At 43.0% G+C, this 18,808-nt stretch overlaps 1 protein-coding gene across 1 annotated transcript in view; it reads left to right on the top strand.

Moving 5' to 3' along the window:
* The first annotated feature begins 486 nt into the window (after positions 1–486).
* LOC138980346 (tetraspanin-18B-like) overlaps positions 487–18,808 on the top strand; it is a 33,011-nt gene continuing 14,689 nt past the window's right edge. Inside the window, exons 1-4 of the mRNA XM_070353214.1 lie at positions 487–503; positions 14,901–15,014; positions 15,476–15,555; positions 16,067–16,192. Of these exons, the coding sequence (XP_070209315.1) occupies positions 15,008–15,014; positions 15,476–15,555; positions 16,067–16,192 (213 nt within the window). The 5' untranslated portion in view covers positions 487–503; positions 14,901–15,007. The remainder of the gene's footprint in view (positions 504–14,900; positions 15,015–15,475; positions 15,556–16,066; positions 16,193–18,808) is intronic.

The following is an 18,808-nucleotide window of genomic DNA, read 5'->3' as shown; positions in this document are numbered from 1 at the left end:
AAGACATATAGGATACGCTTTGTTCTCTGTTCAAATGTGCTCAGAATAAAATCAAAGCGTTTCAATGTAAAATAGATGCTCTTTACATTTAGTAAAGTTTTGACTTAATGTTTTAACATAGACGGGGAATGGAGACGAGGTTGTGGTGTATGTGTCTGTGTGTGTGTATGTGTAGAGCGATTCAGAGAAAACTACTTGACCAATTTTCATTAAACTTCACATGAAAGTTCCTGGGTATAATATCCCCAGACGTGTTTTTTTCATTTTTTTGATAAATGTCTTGGATGACATCATATCCGGCTTTTTGTTAAAAATGAGGCGGCACTGTCACGCCTTCATTTTTTAAGCAAATTGATTGAAATATTGGTCAAGCAATCGTTGACGACGTCCGGACTATAGGATTGCATTTCAGCTCGGAAGCCCTAATATTAGTTAATTAGTTTGCTCAATAAAGTTGTCATGTGTCTCATATTTGTCTGCAGATCCTGCACCAAAAACATTGGGTATGTCTCTTGCCTGCCTGTCTGTCTCGCTGTCTGTCTGTATGTCTCTCTCGCTGTCTGTCTGTATGTCTGTCTCGCTGTATGTCTGTCTCGCTGTATGTCTGTCTCGCTGTATGTCTGTCTGTCTGTCTCTTGCCTGTCTGTCTGTCTCGCTGTCTGTCTGTATGTCTGTCTCGCTCTATGTCTGTCTGTCTGTCTCTTGTCTCTTGTCTGTCTGTCTGTCTCGCTGTCTGTCTGTATGTCTGTCTCGTTGTCTGTATGTCTGTCTCGCTGTGTCTGTCTGTATGTCTGTCTGTCTCGCTGTATGTCTGTCTCGCTGTCTGTCTCGCTGTCTGTCTGTATGTCTGTCTCGCTGTATGTCTGTCTGTCATTCTCGCTGTCTGTATACGTATGTCTGTCTCGCTGTATGTCATTCTCGCTGTCTGTCTGTATGTCTGTCTCGCTGTGTCTGTCTCTTGTCTGTCTGTCTCGCTGTCTGTCTGTATGTCTGTCTCGCTGTATTTCTGTCTCGCTGTCTGTCTGTATGTCTGTCTCCTGATGAAGAGAGAGCGAGATAAATGTTGAAGGGAGATAATCATACAGTCCAGTACGTTCGTTCTATCGCGTATTAGTTTCCCTTTGGAACCACTGCCCCGGCCTGCTCAATCCAAACATACACTACGCCCGATAAACAAGCATATAACCTTGTCATGTCCCAAACATACACTACGCCCGATAAACAAGCATATAACCTTGTCATGTCCCAAATAGACACTACGCCCGATAAACAAGCATATAACCTATTCCTGTCACTACGCCCGATAAACAAGCATATAACCTTGTCATGTCCCAAACATACACTACGCCCGATAAACAAGCATATAACCTTGTCATGTCCCAAACATACACTACGCCCGATAAACAAGCATATAACCTTGTCATGTCCCAAATAGACACTACGCCCGATAAACAAGCATATAACCTTGTCATGTCCCAAATAGAGAGCGAGATAAATGTTGAAGGGAGATAATCATACAGTCCAGTACGTTCGTTCTATCGCTATTAGTTTCCCTTTGGAACCACTGCCCCGGCCTGCTCAATCCCAAACATACACTACGCCCGATAAACAAGCATATAACCTTGTCATGTCCCAAACATACACTACGCCCGATAAACAAGCATATAACCTTGTCATGTCCCAAACATACACTACGCCCGATAAACAAGCATATAACCTTGTCATGTCCCAAACATACACTACGCCCGATAAACAAGCATATAACCTTGTCATGTCCCAAACATACACTACGCCCGATAAACAAGCATATAACCTTGTCATGTCCCAAACATACACTACGCCCGATAAACAAGCATATAACCTTGTCATGTCCCAAATAGACACTACGCCCGATAAACAAGCATATAACCTTGTCATGTCCCAAATAGACACTACGCCCGATAAACAAGCATATAACCTTGTCATGTCCCAAATAGACACTACGCCCGATAAACAAGCATATAACCTTGTCATGTCCCAAACAGACACTACGCCCGATAAACAAGCATATAACCTTGTCATGTCCCAAATATACACTACGCCCGATAAACAAGCATATAACCTTGTCATGTCCCAAACATACACTACGCCCGATAAACAAGCATATAACCTTGTCATGTCCCAAACATACACTACGCCCGATAAACAAGCATATAACCTTGTCATGTCCCAAATATACACTACGCCCGATAAACAAGCATATAACCTTGTCATGTCCCAAACATACACTACGCCCGATAAACAAGCATATAACCTTGTCATGTCCCAAACAGACACTACGCCCGATAAACAAGCATATAACCTTGTCATGTCCCAAACATACACTACGCCCGATAAACAAGCATATAACCTTGTCATGTCCCAAACATACACTACGCCCGATAAACAAGCATATAACCTTGTCATGTCCCAAACATACACTACGCCCGATAAACAAGCATATAACCTTGTCATGTCCCAAACATACACTACGCCCGATAAACAAGCATATAACCTTGTCATGTCCCAAACATACACTACGCCCGATAAACAAGCATATAACCTTGTCATGTCCCAAACATACACTACGCCCGATAAACAAGCATATAACCTTGTCATGTCCCAAACATACACTACGCCCGATAAACAAGCATATAACCTTGTCATGTCCCAAACATACACTACGCCCGATAAACAAGCATATAACCTTGTCATGTCCCAAACATACACTACGCCCGATAAACAAGCATATAACCTTGTCATGTCCCAAACATACACTACGCCCGATAAACAAGCATATAACCTTGTCATGTCCCAAACATACACTACGCCCGATAAACAAGCATATAACCTTGTCATGTCCCAAACATACACTACGCCCGATAAACAAGCATATAACCTTGTCATGTCCCAAACATACACTACGCCCGATAAACAAGCATATAACCTTGTCATGTCCCAAACATACACTACGCCCGATAAACAAGCATATAACCTTGTCATGTCCCAAACATACACTACGCCCGATAAACAAGCATATAACCTTGTCATGTCCCAAACATACACTACGCCCGATAAACAAGCATATAACCTTGTCATGTCCCAAACATACACTACGCCCGATAAACAAGCATATAACCTTGTCATGTCCCAAACATACACTACGCCCGATAAACAAGCATATAACCTTGTCATGTCCCAAACATACACTACGCCCGATAAACAAGCATATAACCTTGTCATGTCCCAAACATACACTACGCCCGATAAACAAGCATATAACCTTGTCATGTCCCAAACATACACTACGCCCGATAAACAAGCATATAACCTTGTCATGTCCCAAACATACACTACGCCCGATAAACAAGCATATAACCTTGTCATGTCCCAAACATACACTACGCCCGATAAACAAGCATATAACCTTGTCATGTCCCAAACATACACTACGCCCGATAAACAAGCATATAACCTTGTCATGTCCCAAACATACACTACGCCCGATAAACAAGCATATAACCTTGTCATGTCCCAAACATACACTACGCCCGATAAACAAGCATATAACCTTGTCATGTCCCAAACATACACTACGCCCGATAAACAAGCATATAACCTTGTCATGTCCCAAACATACACTACGCCCGATAAACAAGCATATAACCTTGTCATGTCCCAAACATACACTACGCCCGATAAACAAGCATATAACCTTGTCATGTCCCAAACATACACTACGCCCGATAAACAAGCATATAACCTTGTCATGTCCCAAACATACACTACGCCCGATAAACAAGCATATAACCTTGTCATGTCCCAAACATACACTACGCCCGATAAACAAGCATATAACCTTGTCATGTCCCAAACATACACTACGCCCGATAAACAAGCATATAACCTTGTCATGTCCCAAACATACACTACGCCCGATAAACAAGCATATAACCTTGTCATGTCCCAAACATACACTACGCCCGATAAACAAGCATATAACCTTGTCATGTCCCAAACATACACTACGCCCGATAAACAAGCATATAACCTTGTCATGTCCCAAACATACACTACGCCCGATAAACAAGCATATAACCTTGTCATGTCCCAAACATACACTACGCCCGATAAACAAGCATATAACCTTGTCATGTCCCAAACATACACTACGCCCGATAAACAAGCATATAACCTTGTCATGTCCCAAACATACACTACGCCCGATAAACAAGCATATAACCTTGTCATGTCCCAAACATACACTACGCCCGATAAACAAGCATATAACCTTGTCATGTCCCAAACATACACTACGCCCGATAAACAAGCATATAACCTTGTCATGTCCCAAACATACACTACGCCCGATAAACAAGCATATAACCTTGTCATGTCCCAAACATACACTACGCCCGATAAACAAGCATATAACCTTGTCATGTCCCAAACATACACTACGCCCGATAAACAAGCATATAACCTTGTCATGTCCCAAACATACACTACGCCCGATAAACAAGCATATAACCTTGTCATGTCCCAAACATACACTACGCCCGATAAACAAGCATATAACCTTGTCATGTCCCAAACATACACTACGCCCGATAAACAAGCATATAACCTTGTCATGTCCCAAACATACACTACGCCCGATAAACAAGCATATAACCTTGTCATGTCCCAAACATACACTACGCCCGATAAACAAGCATATAACCTTGTCATGTCCCAAACATACACTACGCCCGATAAACAAGCATATAACCTTGTCATGTCCCAAACATACACTACGCCCGATAAACAAGCATATAACCTTGTCATGTCCCAAACATACACTACGCCCGATAAACAAGCATATAACCTTGTCATGTCCCAAACATACACTACGCCCGATAAACAAGCATATAACCTTGTCATGTCCCAAACATACACTACGCCCGATAAACAAGCATATAACCTTGTCATGTCCCAAACATACACTACGCCCGATAAACAAGCATATAACCTTGTCATGTCCCAAACATACACTACGCCCGATAAACAAGCATATAACCTTGTCATGTCCCAAACATACACTACGCCCGATAAACAAGCATATAACCTTGTCATGTCCCAAACATACACTACGCCCGATAAACAAGCATATAACCTTGTCATGTCCCAAACATACACTACGCCCGATAAACAAGCATATAACCTTGTCATGTCCCAAACATACACTACGCCCGATAAACAAGCATATAACCTTGTCATGTCCCAAACATACACTACGCCCGATAAACAAGCATATAACCTTGTCATGTCCCAAACATACACTACGCCCGATAAACAAGCATATAACCTTGTCATGTCCCAAACATACACTACGCCCGATAAACAAGCATATAACCTTGTCATGTCCCAAACATACACTACGCCCGATAAACAAGCATATAACCTTGTCATGTCCCAAACATACACTACGCCCGATAAACAAGCATATAACCTTGTCATGTCCCAAACATACACTACGCCCGATAAACAAGCATATAACCTTGTCATGTCCCAAACATACACTACGCCCGATAAACAAGCATATAACCTTGTCATGTCCCAAACATACACTACGCCCGATAAACAAGCATATAACCTTGTCATGTCCCAAACATACACTACGCCCGATAAACAAGCATATAACCTTGTCATGTCCCAAACATACACTACGCCCGATAAACAAGCATATAACCTTGTCATGTCCCAAACATACACTACGCCCGATAAACAAGCATTATAACCTTGTCATGTCCCAAACATACACTACGCCCGATAAACAAGCATATAACCTTGTCATGTCCCAAACATACACTACGCCCGATAAACAAGCATATAACCTTGTCATGTCCCAAACATACACTACGCCCGATAAACAAGCATATAACCTTGTCATGTCCCAAACATACACTACGCCCGATAAACAAGCATATAACCTTGTCATGTCCCAAACAGACACTACGCCCGATAAACAAGCATATAACCTTGTCATGTCCCAAACATACACTACGCCCGATAAACAAGCATATAACCTTGTCATGTCCCAAATAGACACTACGCCCGATAAACAAGCATATAACCTTGTCATGTCCCAAACATACACTACGCCCGATAAACAAGCATATAACCTTGTCATGTCCCAAATAGACACTACGCCCGATAAACAAGCATATAACCTTGTCATGTCCCAAACATACACTACGCCCGATAAACAAGCATATAACCTTGTCATGTCCCAAACATACACTACGCCCGATAAACAAGCATATAACCTTGTCATGTCCCAAACATACACTACGCCCGATAAACAAGCATATAACCTTGTCATGTCCCAAACATACACTACGCCCGATAAACAAGCATATAACCTTGTCATGTCCCAAACATACACTACGCCCGATAAACAAGCATATAACCTTGTCATGTCCCAAACATACACTACGCCCGATAAACAAGCATATAACCTTGTCATGTCCCAAACATACACTACGCCCGATAAACAAGCATATAACCTTGTCATGTCCCAAACATACACTACGCCCGATAAACAAGCATATAACCTTGTCATGTCCCAAACATACACTACGCCCGATAAACAAGCATATAACCTTGTCATGTCCCAAACATACACTACGCCCGATAAACAAGCATATAACCTTGTCATGTCCCAAACATACACTACGCCCGATAAACAAGCATATAACCTTGTCATGTCCCAAACATACACTACGCCCGATAAACAAGCATATAACCTTGTCATGTCCCAAACATACACTACGCCCGATAAACAAGCATATAACCTTGTCATGTCCCAAACATACACTACGCCCGATAAACAAGCATATAACCTTGTCATGTCCCAAACATACACTACGCCCGATAAACAAGCATATAACCTTGTCATGTCCCAAACATACACTACGCCCGATAAACAAGCATATAACCTTGTCATGTCCCAAACATACACTACGCCCGATAAACAAGCATATAACCTTGTCATGTCCCAAACATACACTACGCCCGATAAACAAGCATATAACCTTGTCATGTCCCAAACATACACTACGCCCGATAAACAAGCATATAACCTTGTCATGTCCCAAACATACACTACGCCCGATAAACAAGCATATAACCTTGTCATGTCCCAAACATACACTACGCCCGATAAACAAGCATATAACCTTGTCATGTCCCAAACATACACTACGCCCGATAAACAAGCATATAACCTTGTCATGTCCCAAACATACACTACGCCCGATAAACAAGCATATAACCTTGTCATGTCCCAAACATACACTACGCCCGATAAACAAGCATATAACCTTGTCATGTCCCAAACATACACTACGCCCGATAAACAAGCATATAACCTTGTCATGTCCCAAACATACACTACGCCCGATAAACAAGCATATAACCTTGTCATGTCCCAAACATACACTACGCCCGATAAACAAGCATATAACCTTGTCATGTCCCAAACATACACTACGCCCGATAAACAAGCATTATAACCTTGTCATGTCCCAAACATACACTACGCCCGATAAACAAGCATTATAACCTTGTCATGTCCCAAACATACACTACGCCCGATAAACAAGCATATAACCTTGTCATGTCCCAAACATACACTACGCCCGATAAACAAGCATATAACCTTGTCATGTCCCAAACATACACTACGCCCGATAAACAAGCATATAACCTTGTCATGTCCCAAACATACACTACGCCCGATAAACAAGCATATAACCTTGTCATGTCCCAAACATACACTACGCCCGATAAACAAGCATATAACCTTGTCATGTCCCAAACATACACTACGCCCGATAAACAAGCATATAACCTTGTCATGTCCCAAACATACACTACGCCCGATAAACAAGCATATAACCTTGTCATGTCCCAAACATACACTACGCCCGATAAACAAGCATATAACCTTGTCATGTCCCAAACATACACTACGCCCGATAAACAAGCATATAACCTTGTCATGTCCCAAACATACACTACGCCCGATAAACAAGCATATAACCTTGTCATGTCCCAAACATACACTACGCCCGATAAACAAGCATATAACCTTGTCATGTCCCAAACATACACTACGCCCGATAAACAAGCATATAACCTTGTCATGTCCCAAACATACACTACGCCCGATAAACAAGCATATAACCTTGTCATGTCCCAAACATACACTACGCCCGATAAACAAGCATATAACCTTGTCATGTCCCAAACATACACTACGCCCGATAAACAAGCATATAACCTTGTCATGTCCCAAACATACACTACGCCCGATAAACAAGCATATAACCTTGTCATGTCCCAAACATACACTACGCCCGATAAACAAGCATATAACCTTGTCATGTCCCAAACATACACTACGCCCGATAAACAAGCATATAACCTTGTCATGTCCCAAACATACACTACGCCCGATAAACAAGCATATAGCCTTGTCATGTCCCAAACATACACTACGCCCGATAAACAAGCATATAACCTTGTCATGTCCCAAACATACACTACGCCCGATAAACAAGCATATAGCCTTGTCATGTCCCAAACATACACTACGCCCGATAAACAAGCATATAGCCTTGTCATGTCCCAAACATACACTACGCCCGATAAACAAGCATATAACCTTGTCATGTCCCAAACATACACTACGCCCGATAAACAAGCATATAACCTTGTCATGTCCCAAACATACACTACGCCCGATAAACAAGCATATAACCACGTCATGTCCCAAACATACACTACGCCCGATAAACAAGCATATAACCTTGTCATGTCCCAAACATACACTACGCCCGATAAACAAGCATATAACCTTGTCATGTCCCAAACATACACTACGCCCGATAAACAAGCATATAACCTTGTCATGTCCCAAACATACACTACGCCCGATAAACAAGCATATAACCACGTCATGTCCCAAACATACACTACGCCCGATAAACAAGCATATAACCTTGTCATGTCCCAAACATACACTACGCCCGATAAACAAGCATATAGCCTTGTCATGTCCCAAACATACACTACGCCCGATAAACAAGCATATAGCCTTGTCATGTCCCAAACATACACTACGCCCGATAAACAAGCATTATAACCTTGTCATGTCCCAAACATACACTACGCCCGATAAACAAGCATTATAACCTTGTCATGTCCCAAACATACACTACGCCCGATAAACAAGCATATAACCACGTCATGTCCCAAACATACACTACGCCCGATAAACAAGCATATAACCTTGTCATGTCCCAAACATACACTACGCCCGATAAACAAGCATATAACCTTGTCATGTCCCAAACATACACTACGCCCGATAAACAAGCATATAACCTTGTCATGTCCCAAACATACACTACGCCCGATAAACAAGCATATAACCACGTCATGTCCCAAACATACACTACGCCCGATAAACAAGCATATAGCCTTGTCATGTCCCAAACATACACTACGCCCGATAAACAAGCATATAACCTTGTCATGTCCCAAATAGACACTACGCCCGATAAACAAGCATATAACCTTGTCATGTCCCAAACATACACTACGCCCGATAAACAAGCATATAACCTTGTCATGTCCCAAACATACACTACGCCCGATAAACAAGCATATAACCACGTCATGTCCCAAACATACACTACGCCCGATAAACAAGCATATAGCCTTGTCATGTCCCAAACATACACTACGCCCGATAAACAAGCATATAACCTTGTCATGTCCCAAACATACACTACGCCCGATAAACAAGCATATAACCTTGTCATGTCCCAAATAGACACTACGCCCGATAAACAAGCATATAACCTTGTCATGTCCCAAACATACACTACGCCCGATAAACAAGCATATAACCTTGTCATGTCCCAAATAGACACTACGCCCGATAAACAAGCATATAACCACGTCATGTCCCAAATAGACACTACGCCCGATAAACAAGCATATAACCACGTCATGTCCCAAATAGACACTACGCCCGATAAACAAGCATATAACCACGTCATGTCCCAAACATACACTACGCCCGATAAACAAGCATATAGCCTTGTCATGTCCCAAACATACACTACGCCCGATAAACAAGCATATAACCTTGTCATGTCCCAAACATACACTACGCCCGATAAACAAGCATATAACCTTGTCATGTCCCAAATAGACACTACGCCCGATAAACAAGCATATAACCTTGTCATGTCCCAAACATACACTACGCCCGATAAACAAGCATATAACCTTGTCATGTCCCAAATAGACACTACGCCCGATAAACAAGCATATAACCACGTCATGTCCCAAATAGACACTACGCCCGATAAACAAGCATATAACCACGTCATGTCCCAAATAGACACTACGCCCGATAAACAAGCATATAACCACGTCATGTCCCAAATAGACACTACGCCCGATAAACAAGCATATAACCTTGTCATGTCCCAAACATACACTACGCCCGATAAACAAGCATATAGCCTTGTCATGTCCCAAACATACACTACGCCCGATAAACAAGCATTATAACCTTGTCATGTCCCAAACATACACTACGCCCGATAAACAAGCATTATAACCTTGTCATGTCCCAAACATACACTACGCCCGATAAACAAGCATATAACCACGTCATGTCCCAAACATACACTACGCCCGATAAACAAGCATATAACCTTGTCATGTCCCAAACATACACTACGCCCGATAAACAAGCATATAACCTTGTCATGTCCCAAACATACACTACGCCCGATAAACAAGCATATAACCTTGTCATGTCCCAAACATACACTACGCCCGATAAACAAGCATATAACCACGTCATGTCCCAAACATACACTACGCCCGATAAACAAGCATATAGCCTTGTCATGTCCCAAACATACACTACGCCCGATAAACAAGCATATAACCTTGTCATGTCCCAAACATACACTACGCCCGATAAACAAGCATATAACCTTGTCATGTCCCAAATAGACACTACGCCCGATAAACAAGCATATAACCTTGTCATGTCCCAAACATACACTACGCCCGATAAACAAGCATATAACCTTGTCATGTCCCAAACATACACTACGCCCGATAAACAAGCATATAGCCTTGTCATGTCCCAAACATACACTACGCCCGATAAACAAGCATATAGCCTTGTCATGTCCCAAACATACACTACGCCCGATAAACAAGCATATAACCTTGTCATGTCCCAAACATACACTACGCCCGATAAACAAGCATATAACCTTGTCATGTCCCAAACATACACTACGCCCGATAAACAAGCATATAACCTTGTCATGTCCCAAACATACACTACGCCCGATAAACAAGCATATAACCTTGTCATGTCCCAAACATACACTACGCCCGATAAACAAGCATATAACCTTGTCATGTCCCAAACATACACTACGCCCGATAAACAAGCATATAACCTTGTCATGTCCCAAACATACACTACGCCCGATAAACAAGCATATAGCCTTGTCATGTCCCAAACATACACTACGCCCGATAAACAAGCATATAACCTTGTCATGTCCCAAACATACACTACGCCCGATAAACAAGCATATAGCCTTGTCATGTCCCAAACATACACTACGCCCGATAAACAAGCATATAGCCTTGTCATGTCCCAAACATACACTACGCCCGATAAACAAGCATTATAACCTTGTCATGTCCCAAACATACACTACGCCCGATAAACAAGCATTATAACCTTGTCATGTCCCAAACATACACTACGCCCGATAAACAAGCATATAACCACGTCATGTCCCAAACATACACTACGCCCGATAAACAAGCATATAACCTTGTCATGTCCCAAACATACACTACGCCCGATAAACAAGCATATAACCTTGTCATGTCCCAAACATACACTACGCCCGATAAACAAGCATATAACCTTGTCATGTCCCAAACATACACTACGCCCGATAAACAAGCATATAACCACGTCATGTCCCAAACAGACACTACGCCCGATAAACAAGCATATAGCCTTGTCATGTCCCAAACATACACTACGCCCGATAAACAAGCATATAGCCTTGTCATGTCCCAAACATACACTACGCCCGATAAACAAGCATATAGCCTTGTCATGTCCCAAACATACACTACGCCCGATAAACAAGCATTATAACCTTGTCATGTCCCAAACATACACTACGCCCGATAAACAAGCATTATAACCTTGTCATGTCCCAAACATACACTACGCCCGATAAACAAGCATATAACCACGTCATGTCCCAAACATACACTACGCCCGATAAACAAGCATATAACCTTGTCATGTCCCAAACATACACTACGCCCGATAAACAAGCATATAACCTTGTCATGTCCCAAACATACACTACGCCCGATAAACAAGCATATAACCTTGTCATGTCCCAAACATACACTACGCCCGATAAACAAGCATATAACCACGTCATGTCCCAAACATACACTACGCCCGATAAACAAGCATATAGCCTTGTCATGTCCCAAACATACACTACGCCCGATAAACAAGCATATAACCTTGTCATGTCCCAAATAGACACTACGCCCGATAAACAAGCATATAACCTTGTCATGTCCCAAACATACACTACGCCCGATAAACAAGCATATAACCTTGTCATGTCCCAAACATACACTACGCCCGATAAACAAGCATATAACCACGTCATGTCCCAAACATACACTACGCCCGATAAACAAGCATATAGCCTTGTCATGTCCCAAACATACACTACGCCCGATAAACAAGCATATAACCTTGTCATGTCCCAAACATACACTACGCCCGATAAACAAGCATATAACCTTGTCATGTCCCAAATAGACACTACGCCCGATAAACAAGCATATAACCTTGTCATGTCCCAAACATACACTACGCCCGATAAACAAGCATATAACCTTGTCATGTCCCAAATAGACACTACGCCCGATAAACAAGCATATAACCACGTCATGTCCCAAATAGACACTACGCCCGATAAACAAGCATATAACCACGTCATGTCCCAAATAGACACTACGCCCGATAAACAAGCATATAACCACGTCATGTCCCAAACATACACTACGCCCGATAAACAAGCATATAGCCTTGTCATGTCCCAAACATACACTACGCCCGATAAACAAGCATATAACCTTGTCATGTCCCAAACATACACTACGCCCGATAAACAAGCATATAACCTTGTCATGTCCCAAACATACACTACGCCCGATAAACAAGCATATAACCTTGTCATGTCCCAAACATACACTACGCCCGATAAACAAGCATATAACCTTGTCATGTCCCAAACATACACTACGCCCGATAAACAAGCATATAACCTTGTCATGTCCCAAATAGACACTACGCCCGATAAACAAGCATATAACCTTGTCATGTCCCAAACATACACTACGCCCGATAAACAAGCATATAACCTTGTCATGTCCCAAACATACACTACGCCCGATAAACAAGCATATAACCTTGTCATGTCCCAAACATACACTACGCCCGATAAACAAGCATATAACCTTGTCATGTCCCAAACATACACTACGCCCGATAAACAAGCATATAACCTTGTCATGTCCCAAATAGACACTACGCCCGATAAACAAGCATATAACCACGTCATGTCCCAAATAGACACTACGCCCGATAAACAAGCATATAACCACGTCATGTCCCAAATAGACACTACGCCCGATAAACAAGCATATAACCTTGTCATGTCCCAAACATACACTACGCCCGATAAACAAGCATATAACCACGTCATGTCCCAAATAGACACTACGCCCGATAAACAAGCATATAACCACGTCATGTCCCAAATAGACACTACGCCCGATAAACAAGCATATAACCTTGTCATGTCCCAAATAGACACTACGCCCGATAAACAAGCATATAACCACGTCATGTCCCAAATAGACACTACGCCCGATAAACAAGCATATAACCACGTCATGTCCCAAATAGACACTACGCCCGATAAACAAGCATATAACCTTGTCATGTCCCAAACATACACTACGCCCGATAAACAAGCATATAACCACGTCATGTCCCAAATAGACACTACGCCCGATAAACAAGCATATAACCACGTCATGTCCCAAATAGACACTAGTTCTGGAGACAGAAAAAACAAGTTAGCATAGCATAAACAAGGATAGATCTTGTATCCACACGAGTCGTGGCATAAGCATGCAAGCAAGCTTTCTTTCGACCATACCCCGGATAGGTTTGTTTGTTTGTGTGTGCATGTGTGTGTGTTTGTGTGTGGTTGTGTATGTGTGTGAGAGAGAGCAGGGCCATATCAGGGCGGTGCTGCTTTGACTTTTTACGTGCGCCACACACAAGACAGAAGTCGCAGCACAGGCTTCATGTCTCACCCAGTCACATTATTCTGACACCGGACCAACCAGTCCTAGCACTAACCCCATAATGCCAGACGCCAGGCGGAGCAGCCACTAGATTGCCAATTTTAAAGTCTTAGGTATGACCCGGCCGGGCTTCGAACCCACGACCTCCCGATCACGGGGCGGACGCCTTACCACTTGGCTAACCGTGCCCGGATAGGTACTTTTCTAAAGAGAGAGACAAGACTGAGAATGAGAGAAAATGTCACGTGTACGCGTGTTTGTGTTTTCGTGTATGGCAGTGTCAGTTTATGTCTGATTGTATGTTCCAGTGTCTCTGTCATGTCAGTGTGTAGTTTATGACAGCACGTTATTGTGTGTTACAGGCGGTCCTTGGAAGGGTTGCATTGATTGGATCATAACAACAGTGACAGGCTGTTTCCGTGTCCAGAAAACCAGCCTTGGGCCCGAACAATCTCCGAGCGGTCAACTCATGGATGGTAGGTACAGCACTGGGGTAGTGTGCACGATACCGTACGTACCCGGCTGGACTGGACCCAAGTACAAGGTCGGACTGATCGAAACCTCAATCAAATCTCAATCTGATTTGATCAGGCCCATCGCTTGGATCCCACCCATTTCCTCGAGTCACGGGTTCGAGTCCAGGCCGGGTAGGCCACAGGTCGACGTTATGGGATGGCTCCTAGACCGTGTCCTTGCGAGGACTTTCTGTCAGAAGTGCATTGGCTGATTACATTTACATTACACACGCATGCACACACGTACACACACACACACCGTGCACACACACACACACACACACATTCATACAGACACACACCCACACCCACCCACACACACACACTTACACTCATACACACAGTTTATGTGTGATTGTATGTTCCAGTGTCTCTGTCATGTCAGTGTGTAGTTTATGACACCACGTTATTGTGTGTTACAGGCGGTCCGAGGAAGGGTTGCATTGATTACATCATAACACCAGTGACAGGCTGTTTCTTCTTCTTTAACTTCATCTTCTTTGTAAGTGCTTTCTCTATCTCTGTCTCTGTCTCTGTCTCTGTCTCTCTCTCTCTCTCTCTCTCTCTCTCTTTTTCTCTCTGTCTCTCTCTCTCTGTCTGTCTCTCTCTCTGTCTCTCTCTCTCTCTCTCTCTCTCTCTCTCTCTCTCTCTTTCTCTCTCACATACACATACACAAACACACACACACACACACACGCACATACACACACAAACACAAATGTATGGCCTTACACACACACACACACACACACACACACACTCACTCACACAAACACACACGCACAAGTACTGACACACGCACACGCACACATAAACACACTAACCCCCCCTCACACACACACACACACCCTACACACACACACACACATATACACAAGTGCTGACACACGCACATACACACTACCCCCCCCCCCCCCCCGCCCTACACACACACACACTCACACACACACACAGCATTGCCCCAATACCACAAAGTTATCAACAAGGGGGATAGCCAAGCTTATGTGTGGCAGGTGACAGGGATCACGATTCTCGCCGTTTGCGCTGTGGCGTACTCACTCCCAGAGACCGCAGATGCCTACAACGGTCTGGACGAACCGGGTTCGAACAATGACTTCAGCATCTCTGGATTCAGGGAGGTGGGTGTAGAGAGAGAACTGAATCTAAAAAGACACAGGGCTTAAAGGCACAGTAAGCCTTCCGTAAACCATCACAGATACTGTCAGGCTTTTACACACAGTACAAACACCCTTCCATTTGAACGCTCACCAAACGGGAACATCCTAGGTGCCCTACGTAAGGAGCGAGCAATTTTCAAAGAATTTATTTTTGCCTGGTTTATCTTACCCCTGAGCCATCGTGAACCCGTGTGATCCAGTTTCCCTTTTTCACAATGCAGTCGTCAGTTTGTAATTTGAATGCGGCTCGCTGTGAGCTTATCTGCAATCGCACGTTATTATGTACTTCTGACTTTTCACGAAACAAACGAATGTGGTTCATAAGAACTCGAGCGATGGCTTTTGACTGCCTATAAACCGTCGTCTGCTACGAAAACCATACCTTGCGTGACCCTGCTTCCGGGATTTTCTTTTTTAAAACTTTCAAAACTTCGAATTATACTGATCTTGTCTTGATGAAAAAATAATTCTTCTATGATTTAAGAATGTTTGTGGAACAAACTGTCAATTTATTATTTAGATTTTTAAAGTTAGGTCTAGCGCCAAAACGCACAATCATTGCTCAACGGCTATCACCAGTTGAAGGGAAGTAACTCATTTTTGACCTGAGTTCAGGATGGGTCCGATTGAGATGATGGTCTCAATCCGAAAAATTAATTCTTTGAAAATTGCTCGCTCTTTACGTAGGGCACCTAGGATGTTCCCGTTCGGTGAGTGTTCAAATGGAAGGGTGTTTGTACAGTGTGTAAAAGCCTGACAGTATATGTGATGGTTTACGGGAGGCGTATTGTGCCTTTAATTCAACTCTCTTTGTCTTAGTGTGTCGCTCTCGCTCTCTCGTTTGCGGTCTACAATATAAAACTGGCACCCTCGACGACTGACATCAATTCAGCATCTCGAGACTATTATGGGCAGGTGTAGAAAAAGAACTGAACCTAAAAAGACACAGGGCATAATGCAACTCTCTTTGTCTCTGTGTGTCGCTCTCACCATCTTGTTGCCAGTCTACAATGACGGGCATAATTCAACTCTCTTTGTCTGTGTGTGTCGCTCTCACCATCTTGTTGCCAGTCTACAATGACGGGCATAATTCAACTCTCTTTGTCTCTTTGTGTCGCTCTCACCATCTTGTTGCCAGTCTACAATGACGGACATAATTCAACTCTCTTTGTCTGTGTGTGTCGCTCTCACCATCTTGTTGCCAGTCTAAAATGACGGGCATAATTCAACTCTCTTTGTCTCTTTGTGTCGCTCTCGCCATCTTGTTGCCAGTCTACAATGACGGGTATAATTCAACTCTCTTTGTCTGTGTGTGTCGCTCTCACCATCTTGTTGCCAGTCTACAATGACGGGCATAATTCAACTCTATTTGTCTGTGTGTGTCGCTCTCACCATCTTGTTGCCAGTCTACAATGACGGGCATAATTCAACTCTCTTTGTCTCTTTGTGTGGCTCTCACCATCTTGTTGCCAGTCTACAATGACGGACATAATTCAACTCTCTTTGTCTGTGTGTGTCGCTCTCACCATCTTGTTGCCAGTCTACAATGACGGGCATAATTCAACTCTCTTTGTCTGTGTGTGTCGCTCTCACCATCTTGTTGCCAGTCTACAATGACGGGCATAATTCAACTCTCTTTGTTTCTTTGTGTCGCTCTCGCCATCTTGTTGCCAGTCTACAATGACGGGCATAATTCAACTCTCTTTGTGTGTGTCGCTCTCACCATCTTGTTGCCAGTCTACAATGACGGGCATAATTCAACTCTCTTTGTCTCTTTGTGTCGCTCTCACCATCTTGTTGCCAGTCTACAATGACGGACATAATTCAACTCTCTTTGTCTGTGTGTGTCGCTCTCACCATCTTGTTGCCAGTCTACAATGACGGGCATAATTCAACTCTCTTTGTCTGTGTGTGTCGCTCTCACCATCTTGTTGCCAGTCTACAATGACGGGCATAATTCACTGAACTCTCTTTGTCTCTTTGTGTCGCTCTCACCATCTTGTTGCCAGTCTACAATGACGGGCATAATTCAACTCTCTGTGTCTCTGTGTGTCGCTCTCACCATCTTGTTGCCAGCATTCTCGTTAGCCTGCGTGTACTTCTACCACGTCAGTCGGTCTCTCTGCATGTCTGTCTGTCCGTTCGTTCTACCACCTATTTTTTTATATTTTTTTTTTCTTCTCTTTTTTATTTTCTTTTTCTTTTTTCTTCTTTTTTTCTTTTCTCTTTCCTCTTTCTTTTCTTTTTTTTTTTTGAACCTCAGTTACAATATGACTCGTTCACAGTATCATACTCATACTTACACCGATTTGTTGTCTGACAGTATTCCTGAACTTGCGTGTCTACATATTACATTTACTGGGAGATTACAAACACATCATAAAAGTGACTTATTTAGCTGTTTGTATTTATTTACTCTGTGTATATTTGTGTGCGCCCGCGTGCGTGTGCGTGTGTGTGTGTGTGTGTGCGTGGTCGTATGCGTGCGTTCGTGTATGGTGGTGTGCGTGCGTGTGTGTTTGTATTTGTGTGAGTGTGTATGCGTGCGTGTGTGTGTGGGTGCGTGCGTGCGTGGTT

Source organism: Littorina saxatilis, linkage group LG11 (genome assembly GCF_037325665.1).
Source record: "Littorina saxatilis isolate snail1 linkage group LG11, US_GU_Lsax_2.0, whole genome shotgun sequence".
NCBI classification, from domain to species: domain Eukaryota; kingdom Metazoa; phylum Mollusca; class Gastropoda; order Littorinimorpha; family Littorinidae; genus Littorina; species Littorina saxatilis.
Note: the sequence above shows the minus strand (reverse complement) of the source record. Positions and strands in the feature narration are given on the sequence as shown.